At 53.9% G+C, this 10675-nt stretch overlaps 2 protein-coding genes across 2 annotated transcripts in view; both read right to left on the reverse strand.

Moving 5' to 3' along the window:
- Nucleotides 1-5020: 5020 nt before the first annotated feature.
- ZBTB39 (zinc finger and BTB domain containing 39) lies at nt 5021-9425 on the reverse strand. Its single transcript, XM_009282269.2, has one exon. It carries the CDS (start codon nt 9423-9425, stop codon nt 7287-7289), a length of 2139 nt encoding a protein of 712 aa, XP_009280544.1. The 3' UTR covers nt 5021-7286.
- Nucleotides 9426-9591: 166 nt separating this feature from the next.
- The window catches only part of MYO1A (myosin IA), a 13565-nt gene continuing 12481 nt past the window's right edge, over nt 9592-10675 (reverse strand). The window contains exon 27 of the mRNA XM_009282291.1: nt 9592-9619. Within this exon, the coding sequence (XP_009280566.1) occupies nt 9592-9619 (28 nt within the window). The remainder of the gene's footprint in view (nt 9620-10675) is intronic.

The raw sequence follows: 10675 nt of genomic DNA on the forward strand, positions 1-10675 counted from the left end.
ACCCACCCCGAGCCACAGGGCTGGGGGCACACGATCCTTTCTCTTCACCACAAGTTTTTCTGCAGGCCCCAACTTTCACTTACACATGTGCTCCGGATACGCCGCGCTGCAGAAGTGTCCGGTGAATGCTGCCCTTCTGCTGTGATGCCATACCAAACAGGAGAGAGGAAATTCATTCCTTTGAAACACAAACCTCTTCTCCCCATGCCCGGCAAACAGCTGAAAGCCTGATTTTACAGAAATGAAGGCAACGCAACCCTGAGGGGCTGAGCACAACACAGACCTGAGCTTTAACGAGGGGAGGAACGATTCGAGATCAGCGACTAGTTGAGAGCAATTTTGCAAACCCAGCAGTAAATTAGTGATGGTTAAAACTGGGTTTGACTGGGCACGGCTGCTTCCAAACATGACCGGTGTCAGCAGAGGTAGGGTTCCCAGTTTGTGTTTTGCAGCAGGAGACCCATCCCATTAAACCCAGCCTCCTTTAGAGCATCTCCTGGCAGGTTTCTAAGGCCACTGGGTGTGTTTCTAAACGCTGGCAGACTCTGGCAGCCCTTCACGCGTGCTCCCTTTCAATCAAAGTCGCACTGAAGCACACCCCATGGGAACGCGTATGCATGTAGAAACCTTCGGAGCTGAAGCATGGGCTGGGCTTTGGCTGTGTAAGAAGTTGGAGCATCCAGAGAAAGTTCATTGTTGTCCGGATTCTGCTAAGTCACGTGCTGCGGGTCAAGCCCTTGGCAGGGGAAGGTGAAAGAGCGACAGTCACTAGAAGGGAGTTCATAAATCTACCAAAGGCCTTGAGCTGCTCAAGAAACACATTTTTAAAAAAGCAAAGCATAAGCAAATCTAGGGACAGGATGCTTGCAGCAGAGAGCGGTGGGTGGGGAGCAGGATGTCCCAGGCTGCAGGAGAAGCCCACGACCAGGGGTTAACACGGGCGCACAGTTATCACGGGACTGGCTGGGAACAGCTCTGCTATTTACAGGGGTCCTGTGACAGAGTAAATCACTAAATACTTCAGGACTCCTTGTGCACAGAGGTGTTCCTTCTTACTACAAAGGGATACTAGCATTGACAGAAAAAGCCAAATCTGTCTCTTAAACAGAAATATTTTGTACTACAGCTGGGGAAGAAGCTAGTCCCCTCAGACACAACAGCACCCTGTTGAGGGAAGCAACTCACGGCCGTTCCTCTTCCTTAATTATGTTACTTACACAGTTTCACAACTTGAGAGTGTAGAGCCACTTAGACTGTAAGCCCTCGGGGCAGAGGCTGTCCTTCGGGATCTGCACCGACACAGGACCTCACTGCCTTTGTCCCCGTGACCCTCCTGGGCACAACGTGTGCAGCGAAGCCGAGCAGCCCCAAAACTGGCCGGTGAATGCGAAGGCAGCTTCATGCTGACATGACCCACAGCTCTGATCCTGAATCTTCCCTAAGGCTTCCTTTTACTAATACCCTGCCATTTTCAATGAAGACATGGAAGATAAGTACACAATAAGAAGACACTTGAGGTGTGACATAACCAGGACAGCAACATACTCAATTTCAAGTTACTTAAAACATGTAAAACTTGGTAGTTGACCTATTAAACTTGTGGTTTTTTAACTCTCCTAATGCATCTGCAACTTTGTTCATAGACCTCAGGGCCTGAGTGGCCTCAAATAAACCCTCATACAGCCCGACGCAGTGATCTGGGCTTGAAACCCAGCAAGTCCCTTAGCTGGGTCCCTCAGTCTCCCTTTAAAGCCTTCACCACCCCTTAAGGGTAAACTCGCCCAGCCACAGGCTCCTTTAGCAATTACTGACTATATACCCTTGGACCACCCTCCCAGCTTGAATTTCCAGTGCCCGCTGCTGGTCACCGAGTTGGTGATGGGGAACTGGTCCTGTCCCACCAGGTAAGCTCTCCCCAGAGCAGCTCTGCCCGAGTAGCTCCAGTGGCAACCGAGACCAGCAGCCCCGGCCGACGGCAGTGCCCAGCCAGCAGGTCGCCCCAACCCCGAAATGAGAAGGAAGCCTCACTGCTGGAGAAAAGCTAAAGCGGCTCTTGAAAATGCCAGCAGTGTTTGCCCACTGATCTGGCTTGCCAGCCAACAGCTCCGAGCCTGCGAAGGTCCAGGTCTCGGTGAAACACAGCACTGGCAGCACAGAAAGGGCTTATCAAGGAACACAAACCCCGAGAATTTCCTAAATGGTTTCTAACGAGGGCTCTGCTCCCAGCCTGCTGTGGAAGCAGTCTGCAGAAATGCCAGAGTCGCTTCTTAGGGTTTCACGAGTGCTCTGCTCCCAGCCTGCTGTGGAAGCAGTCTGCAGAAATGCCAGAGTCGCTTCTCCTCGCGCTGCTCCGGGTGCTGGAGAAGGCAGTGAGGAAGAGGCCCCGGCTGCCTGGACTCGTGCCACAAATCCTGCAGAGCACAGCACAGGAGCAGGATACCAGGAACAGCTCACGTGCTTTCCCAGGCACTCCTGAAGAGACAGAAATGCCAATCTGCACATTTAAAGAAACAAGTTTTATAAAGAAGCAAGGTACAAGAGGTCAACATTTTCCATTTTATTATTCTAAATAAAAACCACACTTTGTGCTGAACAATGGAGTATAAAAGAACCCGATGTACAACAATTTTAGACATCTACTATTTGGGGGGAAAGTTTACAAAATATACAAAACTTTACAGCAAATAGATAGTAAACACTTAAATATCAGGAGGTCAGTACCTACTATTAACTTAACGAAAAGGTTAGACAGCAATTCAACTCTTTTACTTCTGCTTAATTATTCTGAGACCTGGATCCTTTGAGAAAGGGGAGAATAAAACTGAACTTTGCGGTTTAGAAGTTGGAGTAAGACCAGTCTCGAAGCACTGCCTTTTGGAGGGGGATTTTGTGTCAGGGCTTCCCGTGAGGACCCACAACCCAGCTGCTCTCTGCAAACACCGCTAGCACAGCTCACAGCGAAGTATTTCCCCTCTGCATTCCCCTGTTGCACCCCAAGGATCCCAAAGCACTTTGCAAACACGAGTTAAACCTCACAGCTGCTCCAGGCGAGGTAGGTAAGTGTCGCCCCCACGTTCACGGGGTGGGGGGAAGCGAGGCCAGGAGGCGAGCAGGCTTGACAAAGGCTGCACCACAAGTCAGCGGTGGAGCGAGGAATGGACCCAGGCACGGGGTTCCCACCCTGGTTCCCCGCCACTGCGAATGGTGCTTGGCCTCCGACACAGAGCCGTGCGCAGCTGCACCCCCGGCACACACACAGCCCCGCGCTGCTGTCCGGGAGCCCCCGCCATCACCGGGTGACTCCACCATGACGCAGCCGGGTCGGAGCTATGGCTCCTTGGGGCAACGCAGCCTGTGGGGGACTCAGGACTTGCTCCATCTACACAGCGTTCTGGAGGAATGCTGGAGCTCCCAGCCAGGCTGGCCAGACTCAGGGACAGTCACACTGCTGAGGGGATGGGGACGACAGAGCTCTGGTGCTGGCTGCAGGCTTGGAGACACCCAGGACCCTGCCAGGGGAGGGAGAATGCAGGTCTCTGACCCCTCTTGGGACAATCCCTTTGAGGAGGAGCCGCGGCATGAGGCCAGCCCAGTGCAGGAGTGCTGCAGGTCCAGATCTGTCCCCCCATCCCCTCTGCAGACAGGGCTTGCTGCTGATCTCAACACGTTTCACGTGGGAATAATTCATTATAACACAGGAAAGAATCCAAGACACAGAAACGCCAGGGACCCAAGCGCTCCCCTCCATCCCCACACCCAAAAACGACCAGCAGAAAATGAGGTGGGCTTTTACTTTCCCATCCCTGTGCTCAGAAGGGTGGGTTTGCTTTGCCCATTAGTGTTTCAGTGTAAAAGCTTCTCTTTTTGGTTTATGTGCACAAAAGGCTTTTGCTTCACAGCTTAGCTAGATATGGGGCTGCAGATGCTACCACGTGGCAGCACCCCAACCCATCCAAAAGCTCATCACAGCTTCTGGGACATTTTAGGAGGGTCTCGAGGCTTTAAGGACTCGGCTCTCCCAAGCCTCGTCTGCCTCCCTCACATCCTTCACTGCAATCTCCAGAGCAGAGCAGGTCGCATCCGTTCCTGTCTACCAGCCCATCTTGTCACCACCAGGACAACGAAGAAACCCCGTAACTCAAAGAGCTCCTCAGAGGAGCCTCCAGTGAACCGCCAACTCCCACGCTTTCCTAGAGCACCATGCATTCTCGAAATGATTTTTTTTCCTTTAAACTTAACAACACTAGGCTAAACATGGCTCCGCAGACCAGCTAGAGATCACAGATCACAGCCTGGCAACTGACCGGCACTATGAGACTGGAGTTTGGAAACCAGAGCTCCAGTGGCAGACGTGGCACAGCCTGGACAGCCCCAGGGTCGGCAATCATTTCAGTGCCTCTCCTCCTCCAAAAACAGGCTCCAGGCACCAAAATCAGGACAAATCCAGTTTAACACCCCCCAGGGCGATGCCAGCTGGCCCCAAACCCAGCCAATATTACAGGGATTGGGGAAAGGACACAAACTCCCAACAGCCTCATCCTCAGCCTTGTCCTCTTGTTCCTCCTCAGCAAGGTCTGTTCCTCCCACCCCACCTCCGTGTAGCAGGATCAGCCTCGGGTATTGCAGGTCCATGGGGTGACTGAGGATGACCCACGCTCAGGATGAAGGAGCTGCCTGGGAAGAGTCATTAGGTCCAGCCAGGGCTCAAGCACTGCCGGCGGGGACACGGCTCGACACAGACTCTTGCCTCTTCTCCCGTCACAGCGGAGCTGGACCTGGACCTGAAGCTGCTGCGGTGGAAACGCAGCTTTACAGGCAAACCGCGGGGATCGAAGAACGGATGGAGCTGAAGGGCAGGGGCTTCCAGCAGCTGCACACCTCTGCGCCCTCCAACCCCTCTCTCCCCGGGATGTCAACTCCTCCCGCTCCCTCTCCCAGCTGATGGGGAGAAGTGCTCTGCAAACCCCAGGGCACATTACAGAGCTGCTAGCCCTCAGCACACACACTGTCGCTTCCCCCAGCCCCTCCACAGACACAGCGGCACCGAGCCGTCCCCACTTCTTATATTGCTACAGAGCTTCTTTACACGACTGCGACAGGGACGGGGCTAAAGGGAAGTTTGGTTTCGACGGGGAAGGCTGTAACAGGAGTAAACCGACCTGGCCAGGTCTGGGACTGGTAAAGAACAGGAAAGGATGGAGGCTGTCATTTCCCTAGGACGCTAAACATCAATATTCACTAAGCGCTTTGCGTCTCCCACACGCTTTGCAGGTACGAGCCAGCAATCTTCACCGCACCCCCGGGAGGTAGGTAGGTACCACAAGTGTTACCACCCTCATTTTACAGATGAGGAAACTGAGGCAAAGAGGTGAAGTGACTTGCCCAAGGCCACAGCGGAGTGAGGGGAGCGACCCCCAGGAATTCCTAGCTCACCAACCACGCGTCCAGCCCACGCTGCTCCTCTGCCGCGGGTTGTCCCTTCAAAAGGAGGGGAAAGCGGGATGAGTTTACAGGGTTTGCAAATCACTAGTTTTGTTTTGTAACACCATATCTTTACAGAAGCGCAGGAGCCAATTTACTATGACTGTGGCTTGAAAACCCTGAGCGCTTCCTGTTTGTGAGGTAGAATGAGTTACCTAAGAGCAGTCATAACTCATGCTGCGGCATCGGAAATACTTGTTCCTCTCCACCTCTGCCCCACAGCAGGATAACATGGGAAAAAGCCGATCCCCACCCTTCCTGGTGTAAACACTGCCGGCAAGGGGCTGACCTCACCAGCGCAGCCGGGAGAGCCCACTGCGACGAGGAGTCCCCAGCCCGCACCTGACGTGCATCCAGGAGAGGCTGAGCTGAGGTTCTCACCAGCTGCTATTGCTGCCAGCTCCCAGAGCTGCTCTGCCACAGCCCCCAGCCGGTGCCTGCTGAAGTTACAGCATGATTCGACAAAAGATGAACGAACTTACGTCGCACCAACATCTTGCAACACACGTTTGCCACGAGACATGTCTGGGATGCAGTGATCCACGGCGGCAGCCACGGGAGGGGGCTATCCGTTCAGCAGAGAGAAGAGTCCTCAAAGGTACCTTCCTGGGAGTTAAGGCAACAGCTTCATCACGTCTTGTCTGCTGGGATCCATGCAGCTGCAGCGATGCCACTCTCTGGCATCCAGCGCTTCCAGCAACTGGCAGCCCTGGGACACACCATGCCGGCAAAGCACAACGTGCAGGGCTGCCGTCGGCAGAAGAGAGCTGAGGAGACATCGGCACGCTCTCGATGGCCAGCTGCAGGCTGGCAGAAGTTAGGCGTGACCGTGCCATCACAAAATACCTCCCAAGGAACAGCTGACCCCACGACATGAACCTGCTTTCCCTGCCCTCTCCAGCGACTCCTCCGAGAGCTCCTTTTGCTCACGCATCTGCCTCTTTCCTTCCACGCAGCCGCCCCGCTGCTCAGGCTCTTCAGAGAGGTGGTGTCACTCCTTCATCTCCACCTTCAGAGATGGGGTCTCGGGGCACAAGCAAGCGGCATGTCACGGGCACAGCAGAGAAACAGCCACCCACGCTCCCTGCTCAGGCAGGGCTCCTGGAGACCAGTGGCACTGCCTGGGAACTGCCCTTGCGAGCGACAATCACCCTCCTACTCAATTTACCACCAGGTATCCCTCCTCGTTTGCGTGTGCACACTCACACGCTGCTTGCTCATCTCCCCTGCAACGGAGCAACGACTTCAAGGCTGATTCTGTGACACGGACTTTGCTTATCTCCTCGCAATAGCAGCAGAACCCCAGTGATGCCCAGAACAAGTCTTTTTCTCCTTTTTTCTTTCTTTTTTTTTTTCCTTTTCTTCGAGTCCAGCACCATCCTGCTCTGGCTCTGTCCCTCTCTACTGAGGTCAGGTGTGAAAAATCTTAGCAGCATCAGTTTGTGGACAAGCTCAAACTGAGGGTTAGCCTAGTCAAGTGGGCTAAAAGGTTAAAAAAAAAAAAAATCTAGATTCAAAACCTAGTGAGAAATGCTAAAAACACAGAACTCGATGGCCTCTAACAGGACCAGAGGTAAGTAAACACGACAGACTTCTTGGAAACAGTGATGTAGCTTACGTGCTGTTAATTTGTACAATGCCACCAATCTAAAAAGCCCTAGCAAGGCCAAAAAAAATTTAAAAAAAAATAGAAAAGGAGGATTCCATCCATGATGCCTGACCATTAAATAAAATAAATGACATTTTTTCCACAGCTTCTGTAATTAGTATTTGCTCCTTTGCTGGCCCTGCCCTGCCTCACCCCATCAGCTGTCTGTGTTTTTCTCCGCATCTTTGGAATGGATGATATACATGAAAGTCTGTTCGATGGTGAAGTCCGGGGGGAGGCTGCCTTTGTGCACGCCTATGTGCTTGCTCATGAGGTTGAGCGTGGAGCTGTAATGCCCGCACACAGTACAGCGGTACATGAGGGCTCCCGAGTGCGTCCGCAGGTGGCACTTGATGGTGGAGCGACCGCGGAAGAACTTGTGGCACACCTTGCACTGGTAGGGCTTTTCTCCGGTGTGGATCCTCCGGTGGTAGTTGAATTCACTGGTGTGGGCAAACCTCTTCCCGCAGACCTTGCAACTGTACTTGCTATTGCCTGGCTGGTTTTGCAGTGCCAAGTCTTCGCTCAGGAACTCCTCCGGCAGCTTCCTCTTCTGCAGGCCCTGCTGCTGGAGACGGTCTCCAAAGCTGGGTCGGATGTCCAGGCTGCCCCCGCACTTGTGCTGGCTGACGTGGTAACGATACGCTGCTTCCAGCTTGAAGCTCTGACCACAGAAGTGGCACCGGAAAAGAGCCTCCTCCATGTTCTGGTGAACGGCCAAGTGCTTCTCCAGGAGGTGCCGATCCACGAAGCTGTTGGCACAAACAGAGCAGGAGAAGACCGAGATCCCCAAGTGAGACAGGGTGTGCCACATCAGGCTGCAGAGACTGAGGTGCCTTTGGTCACACACGCCGCACATCTGGCTTTTCAAGTTCACGTGGTCCAGGATGTGGTTGCGGATGGTGTGGAAATCTTTGGCCAAAGGCTTCCCGCAGGCAGCACACGCCAGCTCTGAGCCAGGCCCTCCCCCAAACATGGTGATCTTCCCCGGCAGCGGGTCGCTGGGGTGGACGATGATGTTGTTGTCGAAGACCCCTTCTCGTCGGTGGAGGGTCAGCTGCCACTGGGTGAAGAACTTGGTCTCGCACATGTCACAGGAGAAGAGAAAGATGCCGATGTGGGACAAAACATGAGTGACCCTGGAGTTCCGGTCCTGGAAGTGGGTTTCACAGACCTTGCAGTTCCCGGTGAGCAGATCAACGTGATCTCTTGCATGCTGGCGGATCAGCTGGATGTTGGGCTCCAGGACCTTCTTGCACACCTGGCAGGGCATGGCCTTGCTATCCCGGCTGTCGTTCTCAAAGGCCAGCTCTTCTTCACTGTCATCACTCAGCTCAATAACTTCTTCTGATGGGCCCAGCTCTTCACTGGCATCTTCGAAACGCAGTTCATCCTCACCCAAATCCTCCAGCTGAAGCTCATCCATCTGCCCAAAACCTTGCTCTTTGGAGTGGTCACTGTTGCTGGGACAGGAGTTGCTCCCAGTGGAGATGTCCAGAGAAGGATCAGCGGTAAAGAATCCGCCTTTGCCGTAGTCGCCATTGCTCTGGACCTTATACTGCTGGCAGGAGCTTGTAGTGGTTTGAACAACAATGTTCACACCGCCCAGGCTGGGCTGGGTCGCCATACTCACGGCAGGAGCGAACTGCCCTTGATCCGATTCCTGTTCTGTCTTGGGAGGCTGCTGCGGATGCATCAGGGGAAGAGTCTGGCTGGCTTCACTCATGGTATTCCTGTCATCCTCTTTGTAGCTGCCTGCCACTTCCCCATGCAAGATGTAATTCCGTTCAGGGCCAAAATGTTCCCCGCCACTCCGGATTTCACCCAAAGAATGGCTCTGCTCTGAGGAGGTGCTACTCAGAGGACCTGACCGACCTTCACTCATGGCCAGGGAGGGTTGCTTTGTGATGGCTGAGCTCTCCAAGTCAGGGAAGGTTGAATGGCAGGCCTTCAGCAGATCTTCCATGCCCAGCCGCTCTGCAACCTCGTAAATGACGCCCACATTGATTAGGTCTGTGAAGAGCTCTGAGGTGTACACAAAGCTGAGGATCTTCTCGAAGTTGGCCGGCGTGATGAAATCCACTACGTAGGTCCTAGCAGCATCCAGCCCCGTGTTCAGAAAGAGGTTCTGGAAGTAGCCTGCGGCACAGGCCAGAACAGCCTTATGTGCAGCAAAGGAGCGGGTGCCCACCAAAATGGTGACGTCGCACATGGTCTCAGAGAGCCTGCACTTGTTGAGTTCCTTCAGCAGGTTGTTGGGGTGATTGGTGCTGTGCAACTTGATCCTCATGCCCATCTTAGCAGCTGCTTAAGAGTCCCTATCCTGGTCAGCTTCTTCTTCACGCATTCATCAGCTGCGTGAGCAGGAGGTGCTTGGCATCCAGAAACTGGCAGGGCAAGGGGCTCTAGAGAGACGAAAATGCAAAAAATGTTAATACCTTAGCAACCAAAGAGACATCACTCTAGTCATACCTCAAATTTTCCACCTTCCTGACAAGCAACAGAGAAGCAGCAGCATAGCTGCTTAGATGGAGATTGACTGAAACCTATCTTGTAACTTCGAAGACTGACTCTTTGGGAAGTGAATGGAAAGACGCACAAAGTGAAAGACACAAACAGACAAAATAAAAAGTCATTTACTCTGCCAGCAACAGCCTGAAGTTCCCAATTCTATTTGGGCATGGACACAGGTCCCTCTGTCTCGCAGCTCCGCCCAGTTCTGAAACTGAGCCCCAACCGGTGCCTGTTACACAGACGTCCCCCCCTCTCCCCAAGCCAGGGATAACACTCCTGCCTGGAGGGCTGAAATTCAGACTCTACACGCTGGTTGGCTTCACCTCTGGGTCTCCTCCAGCCACCACCGCTTCATACCTTTGCTTCGGATTTCTCCCGTACCCACACGGTAACTTTTGGTTTCCAGGTGGGATCTCATTTCGGATTCTCCCCTGCACGCCAGCTTCTTTGGTTCCCCTGGGATTTCTCCTCTGCTACACTGGTACTTGCAGCACCTTTCAGTGCTCTTTTAGCCAGGCGGTTTGTGCAGTATTCCCAGGCTGCCCCTAGACACCTGGCCCATGTCACCAGCAATTCCCACCTGAGCTCGTCCTTCCAGCTTGTCCCACTGCCTTTGTCACCCAGTCCCACTCACAGATGCTCAGCCAGCTCTCAGGACACCCGGGGACTCGACGAACTTACCCGGGAGCTCTATCCCTAATGCCCTGCCTTTTTCTTCCTGTGATAGAGAACAACGACCCCAGAAGCCAGCAGAGAGAGCGGGAGTTTGCAGGAGACGGAAGGGGACTGGGCTGCCTTCTGCCCCAGCTCCAGGGAAAGGCAAAAAGGAGCCGAGGACAGGCTCCCTGGGATGCTGAGGGATGGAGGCAGGGATGGCCCCTGCCCGAGAAGGCAGTGGGGAACCACTGCTCACAGCTGGGGGGGGGGGACGAGGAGGATGAGGATGGCTGAGGAAGGCTCTGGAGGGGAAACGCTCACCAGCACAGAAAATGCCTGGACGTGGGCAATTCCTGCAGCGTGGGGATCCCTGCG

Source organism: Aptenodytes forsteri, unplaced genomic scaffold, assembly GCF_000699145.1.
Source record: "Aptenodytes forsteri isolate BGI_AS27 unplaced genomic scaffold, ASM69914v1 Scaffold373, whole genome shotgun sequence".
In the NCBI taxonomy this organism is placed as follows: domain Eukaryota; kingdom Metazoa; phylum Chordata; class Aves; order Sphenisciformes; family Spheniscidae; genus Aptenodytes; species Aptenodytes forsteri.